The sequence below is a fragment of the Schistocerca nitens genome, chromosome 8 (genome assembly GCF_023898315.1).
Source record: "Schistocerca nitens isolate TAMUIC-IGC-003100 chromosome 8, iqSchNite1.1, whole genome shotgun sequence".
Classification (NCBI taxonomy): Eukaryota; Metazoa; Arthropoda; class Insecta; order Orthoptera; family Acrididae; genus Schistocerca; species Schistocerca nitens.
The window spans coordinates 243,693,408-243,710,293 of NC_064621.1; the positions used below are offsets into that span (position 1 = coordinate 243,693,408).

At 38.9% G+C, this 16,886-nt stretch overlaps 1 protein-coding gene across 1 annotated transcript in view; it reads left to right on the forward strand.

The window, feature by feature from the left end:
* The window catches only part of LOC126199501 (sodium channel protein para-like), a 416,386-nt gene that overhangs the window by 4,436 nt on the left and 395,064 nt on the right, over window positions 1-16,886 (forward strand). The window contains exon 4 of the mRNA XM_049936424.1: window positions 3,754-3,853. Coding sequence (XP_049792381.1) covers window positions 3,754-3,853 — 100 coding nt within the window. The remainder of the gene's footprint in view (window positions 1-3,753; window positions 3,854-16,886) is intronic.

Sequence of the window (16,886 nt, forward strand, 5' to 3'; positions counted from 1 at the left end):
AACGGATCCTCGATCCGTGACTTTGACAAGGGCCATTGCGTAGCAACAAAACGCAAAACGGTAGCAAGGACAGGGTCAGCAGCTGTGGCTGTAGCTACACGACGAAAATCAATCGGAAACGATTCGACCACGTCATCGGTTTCCGCATCAATGAACATGCAAGCAAGTTCGGAGGAATCGAATGCTCTATCCTCAGCAACAGGCAAACAGGACAACGCATCGGCGTTTCTGTGCTTAGCAGTGGACCGATACAAGATATCGTAACGGTACTGCGAGAGGAAAATAGACCAGCGAATGAATTTCTGCGCTGTACTTGGAGGTACAGGCTTGTTCGGATGAAAAAGCGATGTCAAAGGTTTGTGGTCTGTGATGATGGTAAAGTGACGACCATACAAGAAATCATGAAACTTAGTAACACCAAATACAAGAGCCAATGCTTCTTTCTGGATCTGTGAATAATTTCTTTGCGCAGACGAGAGCAATTTGGACGCAAAGGCAATAGGGCGATCATGCGATCCATCTTTGTGCGCAAGCACAGCACCGATCCTGAAATCCGATGCATCCACCATCAACAAAAGGGGTTTCTGGGGATTGAATGGCGTAAGGCAAGTATTGGAAAGCAACGCCAATTTCAACTGTCGAAAGGCGTGTTCGCATTCCGTCGTCCAGACGAACGGAACACCTTTACGGCGTAAGCGATGAAGCGGAGCTGAAATGGAAGAGGCGTGGCGCACATAGCGATGATAGTAATTGATATTTCCCAGCACACTCTGTAGCTGCTTCAAATTCTGCGGCGAAGGCAAGTCTTGTATGGCACGGAGGTGCTCAGGACTAGGATGTATGCCTTGGGCATTGAGTACATGTCCCAGGTAGGGTAAGTCACGAGCAAAAAACACACATTTGTCCTTCCGCAAGCGAAGACCATTTTGTCGCAAGACCTGAAATAATGTTCTGAGATTGGCTAAATGTTCTTCTTCCGCCTGTCCGGAGATCACAATATCGTCCAGATAGTTTGCTGCAGTGGGGACCAACGCACAAACAGTTTGCAGATATTGCTGAAACAATGCAGGGGCGGATGCACACCCGAATGGCAGTCGTTTGAATCGATACAAACCAAGATGCATGTTAACCACCAAAACGCGCTGGGATTCTTCGTCCACCGGTATTTGCAAGTACGCATCTGCTAGGTCCAACTTCGAAAAATATTTACCCGGGAACAGTTTGTCAAAAAGATCTTCCGGGCGGGGTAAAGGAAAAGTTGCAATCACTAGTTGTGGATGCACTGTTGCCTTGAAGTCCACACAAAGTCTCAATTTTCCGGAAGGTTTTGGCAAAATTACTAAGGGTGATGCCCAGAGAGAAGCCTGCACACGTTCAATTACACCTTGTGATTCCAAATTGTGTAATGTTCTTGCGACCTCATCACGCAATGTGTGGGGAACATTGCGCGCTCTGAAAAATTTCGGTTGCGCGTTTACTTTCAGTTCCAAATGTGCTTTATAGTTCTTAGCGCAACCATGGCCCGGTGCAAAAATGTCTGCAAACTCTTCACATAGACGAGAAACACTGTCTGAAGGCACAGACTGGTTCACTGATCGGACCTGATTTACTATAGACAAGTTAAACAACTGAAATAAATCGAAACCAAACAAGTTCACTGCAGAAGAAGAACGAAGGATGTACAATGACACAAGTTTTGTTTGTCCCTTGTATGTTGCAAGAAGGCTGCACTGTCCTAACACAGGGATTGCTTGTCCTGAATAGCTATTTAACTTAACATTTGCGGCACGCAACGGAGGTGTGCCCAGCTGTTTGTACGTGTCTTGATTGATCAGTGAAACTGCAGCTCCGGTATCGAGCTGGAATAGTATCACTTTGCCGTTAATGTCCAAGTCGACAAAAAGTTTATTGTCCTGTTGACGACAAGAGCGACTGTCTCGTGCAACGTAAACTGACACTGGTACAGAATCACTTGCAACTTGACGGGATTTCCGGCGATGTCGACACACACTATTTGTGGGACGAACACAGTCACTGTTAGAGAGAGAGGCACTGGGCGGAGTGGAATGAACTACATGAATTTCCATGGGTGAAGGTTCACGAGCCTGAGTATTCTTGGTTCGATTCCGATGCCGGCGCGAAGCAAAGGGCCGGGAATGGTTGTGAGTGTCCGATCTGAGCTTTTTCTGGCAAACACTCTGAACATGTCCTTTTTTATTACAGAAAAAGCAAATAGCCTGGCGTGACGGGCAATTCTCACGCATTTGCTTGCCTGCGCGGCACACGTGGCTGAGAGCCCGGTGGCAGCTGCGCGGACGGGCGCGAGGGCTGTTTACTGTTCCGTGCAGCGCGCCTGGCGGGCCGGTTAATGTGACACACAGCTGGTGAAGTTTCAAATGATTCCTGAGCAAAGTCAAGTGTGTCCTGCCGATCCAATATGTCCATCACTTGTTGAAGGTAGGGATTGACTAGTTTCAAAATCTGTTCCCTTAAACGAACATCAGAAACGTTCTGTGCAATTGCATCACATACCATAGTATCTGAATAAGGGAGTACACATTGACACTCAAAAGCACAATCCCTAGTAAGGCCTTGCAAGGTTGCAACCCACTCCCGATTAGTTTGACCGGCCGTACATTTTGTACGAAAGAAGATATACCGTTTGGCAACTACATTGACTGATTCTTTGAAATATGCATCTAATGCAGACAAAATTTCTTCGTAGGACAGAGTTGCTACGTCGCGTCGGGGAAATAATTTCACTATCACACGGTATGTTTGGACGCCTATGGAGGAAAGGAGGAAAGGCTGCCGCTCATTACCTTGAATTCTGTAGGCGGCGAGATGGAATCCAAATTGGCATGACTACTCCGTCCAGCTTTCCAGTGCAGCATCAAAAGGACGAAAAGTTGGTGCAACAGCGTGTTGGGGCTGCGGTAGCAGTGGAGCGGCGGCTGCCGCATCGTTTTGCATAGCACGTTGACCCTGAACGAGCTGTCCAAGGACATCCAGTAAAGCCTGCGTCTGCTGATTCTGTAAGCGATAAAATTCGGACAGTACATCCAGAGATTGTGGCGAAGCCATTACACAAGTAAATCAGGGCAATATAGTTAAGAACGCAGAAAACCTCGTCGCCAAAATGTTGTGGATTGGCAGGAGCCACCCACAGAGTTTAAGCTCACACAGGCTGGCGTGAGGTCTGGAACAGGACAAGGAATTTAGACTTCAGAAAAAGGGTGGTACTTGGTGGAATACTTAACTTTAATCTATTAATGTTGAACGTAGCTCTTGTCTGTGCATTCTTTACAATATCAATAGCAACTGATAATGGTGCCTTGCTAGGTCATAGCAAATGACGTAGCTGAAGGCTATGCTAACTATCGTCTCGGCAAATGAGAACGTATTTTGTCAGTGAACCATCACTAGCAAATTTGGTTGTACAACTGGGGCGAGTGCTAGGAAGTCTCTCTAGACCTACCGTGTGGCGGCGCTCGGTCTGCAATCACTGATAGTGGCGACACGCGGGTCCGACGTATACTAACGGACCGCGGCCGATTTAAAGGCTACCACCTAGCAAATGTGGTGTCTGGCGGTGACACCACAGTAACTGTAGTTCATAGTTCAATCTACATTAACGTTAGAGGACTATTCACTGAAATTTATAGTCAGAGGATGTATATATGATTATAATATTTAATATGGTTGTTGGTATGTGTGATAAAGCTATCATTGTTGTAATTTCTTCCCTTACAGGATGCTTCTTTAGACAGTGAAGATGGACCAGCCAAAATGAAACATCAAGACAATCCATTTATAGAGCCTACACAACAACAAACTGTTGTTGATATGAAAGGTATGTTGGTGCTGAAACTAAAGTTATTTTTAGAGGTGATGGCTTTTCTCATATGTGTTGCATTTTTTCAACATATTGCTTTAGAAGATTTTGCATCCAGTTTTGATGAATGCTACATTTGGAACAACAACTTAAAGAAAGATGTGCTGATTAGTATTTATGGCAGTGCCAGTGCCTGGACTGTTGTGCTTACGGTTATTACATACATCATGCAAATGAATTAAGTTTTATTCAGTTCATTTATGACTGACTCTGTATTCACAGTGCACAGAGAGGGGTGATTAAGACTGTTGCATTAGAACTAAAAATTATTGTATTATGGCTACATTAAATCAAAAAAAGACATGAAAAACAACTTAAAAGGTAGTTTTCTGCTGGCAGCAGCACTAGCTCACTAGAGCAATACATTTGTTGGGTATCTGATATGTAGAAATGATTATTTAATGCTATGATAACATAAGAAAAGAATCCAGCTGATCTGTGGAATGGAGAGTTTATCATTTATAATTGTATTGAATAGATATTTCTTGTTGATTATAAAGATGAAATGTCTTTTATACTGAAGGGAGGAACATACTAAGCCAACAAAGTGGTTTTCACATTATTTGTTCACATTGTTAACATGTTGAACCAACATTCATGAGGAAGATGCTTGAAATCTGTGTCCAACCATCCACATTTAGGTTTTCCATGAGTTCCCTAAATTACTCCAGCAAATTCTAGGGTGGTTCCTTTGAAAGATCCTGAGGTTTTTCCCTCCCCACCCTTGAAACAATCCAATCTTGTGCTCTATTTTAATGACCTCGATGTCAGTGGGATGTTAAACTTTATTCTTCCTTCCTTATTTCTTCATTATACATTGGGAGAGAGTGAGCAGACCCTTACACATGTAGGGAAATGGTTGTTGTTGGTTTTGTTGTTGTTGTTGTTGTGGTCTTCAGTCCTGAGACTGGTTTGATGCAGCTCTCCATGCTACTCTATCCTGTGCAAGCTTCTTCATTCCCAGTACTTACTGCAATCTGCATCCTTCTGAATCTGCTGTGTACTCATCTCTTGGTCTCGCTCTACGATTTTTACCCTCCACGCTGCCCTCCAATGTTAAATTTGGGATCCCCTGATGCCTAAGAACATGTCCTATCAACTGGTCCCATCTTCTTGTCAAGTTGTGCCACAAACTCCTCTTCTCCCCAATTCTATTCAATACCTCCTCATTAGTTATGTGATCTACCCATCTAATCTTCAGCATTCTTCTGTAGCACCACATTTCGAAAGCTTCTATTCTGTTCTTGTCTAAAGTATTTATTGTCCATGTTTCACTTCCATACATGGCTACACTCCATACAAATACTTTCAGAAACGACTTCCTGACACTTAAATCTATACTCGATGTTAACAAATTTCTCTTCTCCAGAAATGCTTTCCTTGCCATTGCCAGTCTACATTTTATATCCTCTCAACTTCGACCATCATCAGTTATTTTTCTCCCCAAATAGCAAAACTCCTTTACTACTTTAAGTGTGTCATTTCCTAATCTAATTCCCTCAGCATCACCCGACTTAATTCGACTACGTTCCATTATCCTCGTTTTGCTTTTGTTGATGTTCATCTTATATCCTCCTTTCAAGACACTGTCCATTCTGTTCAACTGCTCTTCCAAGTCCTTCGCTGTCTCTGACAGAATTACAATGTCATCAGCGAACCTCAAAGTTTTTACTTCTTCTCCATGGATTTTAATACCTACACCAAATTTTTCTTTTGTTTCCTTTACTGCATTGCTCAATATACAGATTGAATAACATCGGGGAGAGCCTACAAGCCTGTCTCACTCCCTTCCCAACAACTGCTTCCCTTTCATGTCCCTCGACTCTTATAACTGCCATCTGGTTTCTGTACAAATTGTAAATAGCCTTTCGCTCTCTGTATTTTACTCCTGCCACTTTTAAAATTTGAAAGAGAGTATTCCAGTCAACACTGTCAAAAGCTTTCTCTAAGTCTACAAATGCTAGAAACTTAAGTTTGCCTTTCCTTAATCTTTCTTCTAAGATAAGTCGTACGGTCAGTATTGCCTCACGTGTTCCAACATTTCTACGGAATCCAAACTGATCTTCCCCGAGGTCAGCTTCTACCAGTTTTTCCATTCATCTGTAAAGAATTCACATTATTATTTTGCAGCTGTGACTTATTAAACTGATAGTTCGGTAATTTTCACATCTGTCAGCACCTGCTTTCTGCATGGAAATGGTATTCAGATGATAATACAGGAATGATATTCTATAAAATTTTGTCTAGGAGGGCGAAGAGCACATCTAATTAACACCATCAAAATTCTAGGACTTTTTTAAATTTGTTGAGAAACCACACACAGTCTGTGTAGTTACTGAAGCGTAAATGTATCATGGGTTCCAGTAACTTTGATGGAAAACTGCCATCCTGTAGAATGTCATTGAATCATCAAAGTGTATCATCCTTTGTTTATTCTGGTTCAGTCAGTAATTGTGTTCTCATTAATAATTTTGTTGTGATGTAGAATTTAGTCATGAGAGCAATAGATGGTCATCATACAGAACAAAAACATCTTTAAGAAATCTGTAAGGAAATAATTTATCTGAATTGTAAAATAGTTTAACACTCATACTTTACAATTGTTTCCTTTATTAATGACTTTACTTTGTGCCTATTGTGCTCAAGTCAGTGTGTCTTAAGACATTTCTTTATATTGTTTATCAGTACTCCGAAACACCTTCGCCTGCACTGGCATTGTACTCTGTCCTCACTTCAGCTACTGATTGTCGCTTAACCTATGCTACAGGGCGAGCATAAGCCTCTGGACTCCAGGCATGCACGCCCACCACCTCGTCCCCTGCTCGTGGCTTCACTTTCCTTCACCTACTTCCCGCAAATCTTCGCGACAGAAGCATTTGAACATGCGACCAGCTTCCATGATGCTCGTTTGTAGGCACAGTGCTGTAACATTCTGCCCTTTTTTCAGAGTCACACACGTCTCCCAATTCCCCCATTTGTGGCCTGTCTCATCGCTATATTGATCCTCCATTTGTCTCTGCTCTGCATATACACGGGGTGACCCGGAAGTATGTAAATGTTTGAAAATGCAGTAATTCACAGAATAATGTATGCAGAGAGATAAAAATTGACACATACCTGAAATGACATGAGGTTTTACTGAAACTAAAAACGAGTGCAAAAACTGGACAACAGATGGCGCTGGACAGCAACACGTCAGTGACGCTGCATGAGAATCGTGTATAAAATGAGCTGTAGTGAGAGAGGGAGCCAGATCATCCCTAGCCTGGCTAATCAAAATCTGCTGGAAAATACAACTTTTATGCAGGATGGCACTCGACCCCACATTGCTAAACATGTGAAAGATCTCACTCGCACATTGTTTGGTGAGAATCGTGTGCTGTACTTCCGTCATGCGTGGCCTCACATGTCCCCTGACGTCAGTCCGTGTCATTACTGGTTGTAGGTTTACGTGGAGTCTCAAGTCTACTGCGAATGTCCGACCCCATTATGGATGCTAAAACACAGTTTGGTGGCTACTTCTCACTGTACCTACTGATATGCAGTGCTGCTGGTCACAACATTGTCCCACAACTGCAGGTATTGCTGATGAATGACGGCCAACATTCTGAGCATTTGTTATAAAGAACATTGTCTTTAGTAAAAATCAACTGTTCTGCTAATTATTGCTTTTTATAAAATGAAACGCCATCTTTGGTGATTTTTTGCACTTATTTGGTTTTAATAAAACTCCATGTTATTTGAAGCACGTGCGTCAATTTTTACCTCTCTACCTACATTATTTCGTGAAGTATTGAATTTTCCAATGTTAACGGACTTTTGGGTCATCCTGTACATCCCTTGTTACGCCACAAGCCCTCAGTGCCACCAGCCATCACTTCATCTCGTGGTGGGCAGTGGCCAACATAAGCCAGGAAGGTTAGGGAGACTAAGTCTGACTCCTCACTGGTTCTTGTAATGGCATGCAGTTACCAATATGCCCACAGAAATCTTAGTATACGTAGTAATTGCACAGTTCCTTGGAACACAGTTACATTACTTTAATTAAGTTCAAGAACGTTCTATCTCTCTCAACTTCAAGGTTGTCTAAATTCCCGGTAAGCACTTACCAGTAGTGACAGTAACCATGGAACAAACGAAAAGCCCAGGAGCATAATTTATCCATATGCACGATGAAGGTAAACTGAAGAAGGTTAACTGAAGAAGTAAAATAATCCTGTGTTTTCTATTTTGCTTAGCAATAACACATTTTATGCTTTCAGACTAGTTCACGCATCTTTGCAAAGTTCCATTGTTACCATTCTTGTTTTGAATGCTGTGTCTGTTATCTGTGAAATAATAACTTCTTATGCTATCATGTTATTCGAGAAATGAAATAATGTATCACTCACTGTCCGCTTCAAGCACTTTTTATTACGTATACTGTATAAACAGCAATGTGGTTGACATATATATCTGTCCTCTTTACCACAATAATTGAGCAATAAAATATTTTATCCATAAAGTTCGCTGTGGAAATATATGCGATCATAAATGGAATAGCTGTTATATTCGATGAAAATTTCATTTCTTCTTAGTCCACCTGATGTGGCCGAGCGGTTCTAGGCATTTCAGTCTGGAACTGCGCACCTGCTACGGTCGCAGGTTCAAATCCTGCTTTGGGCATGGATGTGTGTGCTGTCCTTAGGTTAGTTAGGTTTAATGAGTGCTATTCTCTACTTACTTCTGCATCCTGCAAATGAGGAGAACAGCTAATGAGCACCATTGTATAGATTTATCCCAGACAGAACTTTTCTGTATAATATTTTTTCTTCGCTCTCTTGCTTTATGTTATAGTAGAGCCTGGCATTTCTCTTAGAAATCAGTTTTCATTGTGGTGGTAACCTTGTTATCACTGCAAAAATATTTTCCACATATTTGCTCTTTCAGTCATGGAAAATACATTGGCAAATAAATGGCTATTGTGAGTGTGGAAATTATTGTGTGGTATTTTAACATGTCCTAATATCATACAGTTGTTCTCACTGTTCATTAATTTACTTCCCATGCTACTACATAAAACTATTTGTCATATACCACCAATATTCCTGAAGGATTTGCAGCCCTTCAGATAGATGGAAATCACAAACATAGATACCTCCAAGGCATCATCTCCCAAGACTTTAGCTGCTAGTTACAGTGTACCTCCATGCATTAACTATTTAGTGGCACAGTTCCACTCATCATCAGTTCAACACCAACACTCTGGGCCAAATCAAGTGCCAGCTCTTCAGCCAGAGCCATGTAGGAGCCACTGCAGAAGCACTTCGATCTTTCCAACATCGACCATCAGCCAGCTTCCACCGAGTACACTCTACTTCCTTCCTATGGGGAACTTCGTTGAATTGGTCTCTATGTTCTGTCATCTTAATTCAATTTATTGTTTTCAAGGCACACACCTGCAAGAAAACTAGAGAGTTTTGTATTAATTTTTGTGAGAAGAAGTCTTTGTTTTGTCAGTGTCCTGTTGTTTTGTATATAAACCATTCTCTTGTTGATCTGGACCCTGTTGTCTCTTGGGCATCTCACTATGTGAGATATAGCATCAGTCATGAGATAAACTTTGTTGTTACACAACATAACAGACTCCATGTATGGTCGTGCTTCTGCAGTCCATCATACAACCAAAGCAGTGGTGGCCATAAGCATTAGTAACAGAAAATCTCAATGTCAATCCATGATATAATGGCACATTTTAAGTACCCACACTGTTTCTTTCAAAACCAGCTTATTTTAGGAGTGCCTGTTGAATATTTCACATAACCCTCAATGTAAAGAGCTAGTTCCTTCTAAACTATAGTTTGCCACTGAATACGTAGGACAACTTTTCTTAACAAATTATATGTTCCGATAACTACTTAGCATGGCACCCTTTTTGATTTTCTGTTCTCTCTTTTCCAAGTCTTCTTTACTTTGATCATTCCCTTTCATTCATTTGCTTTTCCTTAGTTCTGCACTGACTCCCTCCTGCTTGTATGCAGATGCTTCCTCTCATTCCTAAAGCTCTCACACACACACACACTCACTCTCTCTCCCCCTCCCTACCTCCCTCTCCATCCATCTATCCCTCCCTTCCTGCCCCCTCACTTCCTCATATTTCCAGTTACATTATCCCACAGTTCCTTCTCTTACTCATTCTCCATTTCAATGATGCTGCAAAGCAAACACACTGTATTTGTGGAAGAATTGATTTTCTTATTGTTGGACACTCAAAGTCAATACCGTGATAACTGTATCACAATACAGTATATACTCGAATAATCCATGCTCTCGAATAATCCGCGTACCCCAATTTTGAGGAAGAGGAAAAAAATAATTTTTTGCTTTAATTTGTTTTATTTACAAAAATTGTTCCAACGTTATGATGTGTTCAAAAGTATGTATAACAGGGTGTATACGATCCGGGACAACCAGGAGATACGGGAAAAACCTGGGAATTTTTTCATCCGGGAGAAAACTGGGAAAAAACCGGTAATTGTTTAAAATTCCGGGAAGTTTTCATTGTTTTAGTTTTCAGTTAAATTTTTGTGAATTTGACTGGTAAGAACCAATACTCTAACAAAGGATATTACTGTATCCCGCTACTGCAGAATAATACTGCAGCAACAAAACATGGACGAGAGGAGAAAAAAAAAAAATGAAAAAAAAAATGAAAATAAAACTTAAGCTTCAAAGGAAATTCAAGTTATTAGCGTCCTTGTAGTACATCATCAAAATGACATAGGAATTGTCAATAAACATTACAATTTAAAATACATCTACATGAAAATTTATATGTGAATTTACTTGTCACTTAGACATTACAATTTTAATAGAACTATAAGAACATTAACATAAAAATATACAAGTAGGTTAACAACGTAAAAAAAAAAAAAAAAAAAAAAAAAATTTTGTGATTCTCACATCAAAGATTATTTTCATTCTTACATTAACACTGTTTCACACTTTCATAGAAACAGCAAGTATTTAAATGTGAGCAATTACACATATTTATTATGTCAGGGAAATATTAACTGTGCTTTTATTGTCGATGATTCATAAACTCTTCCATACTGTAAAAACTATTGCTCAATAACATGTTTTCTAATTCTCTTTTAAATATGTGCAGTTTTGGTATTATTTATAGTTCTTTGGGGAGAGCACTGTAGAGGATTTTGGGTTGGTATAGTACACTTTTGTGATACATAGCTGTTTTATGAATTTCTCTGTGGAAATCATTCCTATTCCTTGTTTCGTAGTTGTGAAATTCTCTTTTTAATGTAGAAAATTCCTTGTGTTCTTTTAAGAAACATGTATAAGGATGGTAGTGTCATGATTTTTAATTCTTTGAAAGCATGCCTACAAGAGTCTCTATATCCTATACCTTTTATTATTCTGATTGCCTTCTTTTGTAGTCTAAATGAATGTTTTGTTAGACTGTTGTTCTCCCAAAACTGTACACCATATCTTAATAAACTGTGCATGAATGAGAAATAAACACATAACACTGTTTTAATATTACATGAGCTTTTAAGCATTCTAAGTATATAACATGTTTGACTTAATTTTTTGTTCAATGATATTACATGCTTTTCCCATCTTAAGTGTTCATCAAACCATACTCCCAAGAATTTAGTATATGATGCTTGTTCAATCTTACACTTACCCAGTTCTACTGTAAGGTTAGTTTTTATTTTATTTGTAATAAGTCTGAAGTTGATCCACATTGTTTTTTTTGGCATTCACAATGAGTCTGTTTTCATTAAACCATCTGTCTGCTTCGTCTGTTGCTAATGTGACTTTTTCCTGTAAGTCAGATTCACTATTTGCTTTAACAAACAAACTTGTATCATCAGCAAACAGTATTGCCTCTGCTTCAGATAGTTGACGTGGTAGGCCATTGACAAATATTAAAAACAGTAATGGCCCTAATACAGATCTGTGGGGTACTCCGTACAAAACTCTCTCGAATCTTAATGAATATGTCCTATCTGCATGGCGTATCTCCACCTTCTGATACCTGTCAGACAGATATGATTCAAACCATTTGTGGGCAATTCCACATATCCCATAGGCATATAACATCCTAAGCAGTAACTTATGGTCGATGACATCAAAGGCCTTTGATAAGTCTAAAAACAATCCACAATTTAATGCCTTTCTATTTATGGAATTTAGAACAAGTTGCAAAAAATGGAAGATAGCTGTTCCAGTTTATTTATTTTTATGGAAACCATTTCGCGCATTAACCAATATTCTATTCTTAATAAGAAATTTGTATAGTCTATGATACATTATCCTTTCTATTATTTTTGAGAAACCTGATAACATTGATAAAGGCCTAAAGTTACTAACATCATATTTATCACCATTCTTGTAAAGTGGCTTTATAGTTGACATTTTAGGTTTTGATGGAAACACCCCTGTCTTAAAAGATTCATTTATAATTTCAGTGAGATGTGAGACTATGTTTCTTGCACTTTGCTTAATGACTTTGTCAGGAATCCCATCACACCCACATGACATTTTATTTTTTAACTTATTTATAGCATTTAGTACCTCTGATTCAGTTACTGGATAAAGGAACATTGTCATATCATTCATGGGGATTTTTACCTTGCTATTGGAATTGCATTTAGTTTTAATTAAATTTATGGCTATATTTGTGAAATGTTTGTTAAATATGTTGGCAATCTGAAGTGGGTCCTTAACAGTTTTACCCCCACTTTTAATGACAAAGTTGTTATCTTTTCTTTTGTGTCTACCTATATTTTGATTTATTACCTCCCAAGTTGACTTCATTTTGTTGTTACCTTTCTCAATATATGAATCATTATCAAGCTTCTTAGCTGCAATTATTACTTTCTTGTACAGGCTTCTATAACATTTCACATGTGCTTTCAGTGCTACATTCTTCCTGGCTGATTTATTTAACTTTCTGAGAGTGTCTGATGACTTTCTAATCCCCTGTGTAACCCATGTTTTGGTTTTATGTTTAGTTTTGACTCTTTTTGTAGGAAAGGCAACATCGAAGCAGTGTTTGTAGCTTTCAAGGAATGAGTCAAACTTTGTGTTGACATCACCACTTGACTTACTACCCCAGTTGTTATTTTCCAGAATGTAATTAAAAATTCTTATGCTGTCATCATTTATAAATCTCCTTTCTCTGTAATTGTTATTGATAACAGGGTCCTTGTAAGATGTGACATTTAAACTCAATTTGATACCCTTGTGCTCCGAGAAACCAGTGTCAGTTACTTCAGTGTTATATTCACACTTTTCCTTGTTTATAAATACTTTATCTATTATAGTTTCAGACATATTTCTGCATCTGGTAACTTCATTTACAGTTGCCATCGTATTATGACACAAAAACAGACTGCACAGTTGCTGTTGCTTACTACAATCATTCTTAAAGTTAACATTAAAATAACCAAGAACAATTACATTATGTTTAAGTTCATTCAGTAGTCCCTCAAGGTTTTCCATAAAAATGGCAAAGTTGATAATGGTGATCGGTACATACACACAATAGTAATTTTTAATTTGGTTAGCTCACATATACTGTATTCAAAATCTTTTTCTATGCATTTTAGTTTACATTTAATTTCTTTTGATTCTACCCCTGTCCTAACATAAATACATGTCCCACCCCCTTTATGGCTGATTCTACAAAATTTGCAAATCATTTCAAAATTTGGAATAATTATGCTAGACGCTTGCTTTTCTTTTACCCAGTGCTCACTTATGCATAGTATGTTAATGTCTTTTAGATAGTCAGTTAATAGAACTTCTATTTCAGCTAATTTACTTTCTAGTCCCTGCCCATTTTGGTATACACCTGTTAAAGTTTCAAGTAGTGGATTTGCTGCACTATTTACCTTTGTACTTTCTTGTTGCTGACACTGTAAAGATTCTGCTTTTTCTTCTTCTTCGAATTGCGAAGATCCCATAAAAAATAGTCACTATGCACAGCAGCTCTTCTTATCCTGAGGCTCTTCCTTTGCGATGTCTGCAGAGCAGCTGATGAGTTTCTGGATCTAGTAGAATGGTTCTTGGCTGTTGGTGTGGTTGCAGTCGTAGTTACAAGTGAGCATGAGGCATTAAGTGTGTCGAATGTGCTGACAGCTTCATCCTTGGAGGTTTCAGGTGCACATGAGTTTACACTAGGTTTGTAGGCTTTCTCATCTGAAGAAATTGTTTCCTCTTCAACTCTGCTGGATGTTCCTGACATTTCTGCTTGTACCTCATATTCTACTACTCCTTCAGATACTGGAACCGGTATGTTAGGTATCTCTCTCATCTTCCATTTGCTCAGTTACTGCTATGGTGAGGATACCAGGCAGTTTGTGTTGATCATTGAGATTATTTATTGTTTTCATAATTTGAGCACAGACATACAGTTGTCCTGCTCTATTTAGGAGATCTCCACTGTTTATGAAATGTTGTTTTCTGAAATCTAGCTGGACAAATGTTGAATTTGGGTAGCACTTTGTTATTTTGTGAAGCAGTCTGTTAGTTTTTTTGATTTCTTCGTTAACACGAGATTTCTTAAAAAAATTGTATGGAATGCTGGTTACCATCACATGTACATTTTTAAGCTTTTCAAGCGTTTCTCTTAGCGCTCGTCTTGCTGATAATACATCATTGCAGCAGACGTCTACTCTGCCCCCTAGGATTAGAACACAATCATTTTTCTTTATCTTGATACTCAGATTTTTGCAGTTATTGATGATCTCTTTCAGTGGAGCATGAGGTTTTATTACGCTAGTAACACTGCATCCTGAGTTATATAGGGTTTCTCCCAGTCTTTTTCCGAGACTGAATAGATGTGCTCTAGATTTCGGAGTTTGTTTTAAGTGATGATACTCCATTCAATTCACATTCATGAAGCTTTGCTTTTAGGACTTTTATTGTTTTTTTAGTACTTGGCAATTCATGCAACACACATTGTAACACATTAATTTCACGTCCAGTAGCGTAGGTGACTAACATAGCGTTAAACCCGTTACAACTTCCCTGATCACATTCACATGGAAAAACAGTTTTTGCATTAATGTATCTCACACATGAAGAATGTATCCATAATTGTGATTCTAAGCAAAGTCTGAAACCATTTTGCACATTTGAATTACAGATTACACACATGATTACTTTAGAATTACTGTTTTCTTGAGAGAAACTATCACACACTGCTGTTACTGGTGCCATCTTGTACGCTGTAATGCGCCGTATACAACAACAAAACAGTGCTCATACAAGCATACAAGCATCTGCCAACAGCAAAGTGTGTCAAAGGCTTTAGGAAGACTATGCAATGCTTTGTAACAACAAATTGCCTCTGATGAGAGTGGTGTGACAACTGTTTAAATTAGATTAATTTGAGCAGTTGCGGGCGGGCTCTTGCACATGCACAGTTGAGTCGCGTATGAGTAGTACCTTCTCCCACTTCTGGTTACAGAAGTGTGGCTGGGCGCCACTACTTAATATTGCCAGTTCGGAAATTAGTAAATCTGGGGCTGATGCACAGAGCAGTCTGACTTGTGGTGGGGAGGTGGGTCGTCTCCACGTGACCTGTGTTTACATTTAGTGATTTTGATGTTTTTTTCTTCATTTATTGCTCTCACGTTAAATGATAACAAAACGGATTTTTGTAGCCGGGAGCTATCAAATGAATTAAAATACGTTCGCGTTATTACGAAAGACTAAAATATGTTATTAGTTTTAGATTTTATTTCCACCTCTCTGACAGTCAAACATTAATCACCTTACAGAACAATGAAGTTATTTTTGCCGGTTTGCTAAAGAGATTTGGCTTTTATTAATCTTTTCTGTTGAGGCAGTCAATTTATTTGAAACTAAGTGTTTAATTTCACACTATTGGCTAGTTTCAACTGTTCACTGCATTTCAAGTGCACGTATGGCATTATGCCATAATAAAGAACCAAAATGAGATAATGCAGTACTGGTACTCTAAGGAAACTTACATACGAATGTGCATTTTAAGCCGACTTATGCATTTTAGTATGGTTCATGAAATTCCAACGCTCTTGAAGTATCCTCTGGTGTCTTGTTTTTTTATGACATAATGTAAGATCTTTTAATGTTTTACACGTATGAACATATAGGCTTCCTGCATCATCGTAGGTGCGCAAGCGCGGTGACGCTTGTTATCTGGCGCTCCCTTGCAATTGCAGAAGCGAACCTATTTCTAACAGGTCACGGGAAAATATTACGAATGGTGGTTTGAAAAGCGTTACATTCAAAGCAGATTTCCTTTTACTAAAGATGAGCTATGTGCGAGAATGTACGATGAATTTCTTAAATCATAAAGCGTTTGACTCTCATTTAAAAATCAACTCTTTGAGGACGACCATTTAGAAGAATTCCGAGCCCAGAAGATCAGACATTTACGTCGTTATTAAAAATTTTACTGGCACATTTGTGTTTTGTATCTTAAAGTGTAACAAGTGCAACAGATCAACATTATATGTAGAAGCTTAGCTTCTCTTCCCGCTTATTAATCTTCGAGACCAATATTATATGTGAATGCTATGTATATTAATTTAAACCATTAAATTTTCTTATTTGTGTGTTCGCGCTACTTAAGAGTGATCTTGTTATTTGCTGACTACATCAAGTGTCCTATGCTGTCATCAGCTGGCGAGATCACGTGACATTAGCTATGACGGGCTTACAAAAGCGCATCGCAATCTCAACTTCAATGCTTCAGAAAGTGACATGCAGTGTTTGGTGAATTTGAATTTATACCTTCATAATACAAAAATATGCAGTGTACATATTGCTGCACATCAAAGGTCTTTCAAAACGTGTTTCTCCCCCCTGAGTTTCGTTTTCTAAAGTGCCGGGAAATTCTACTCCGGTATATAAAACCATAAACATTCAGAGGATTGATGAGTTTTACAGTGCCGAATAAGATTATACTGTCACTTAACATGGAAAAAGTTTATCT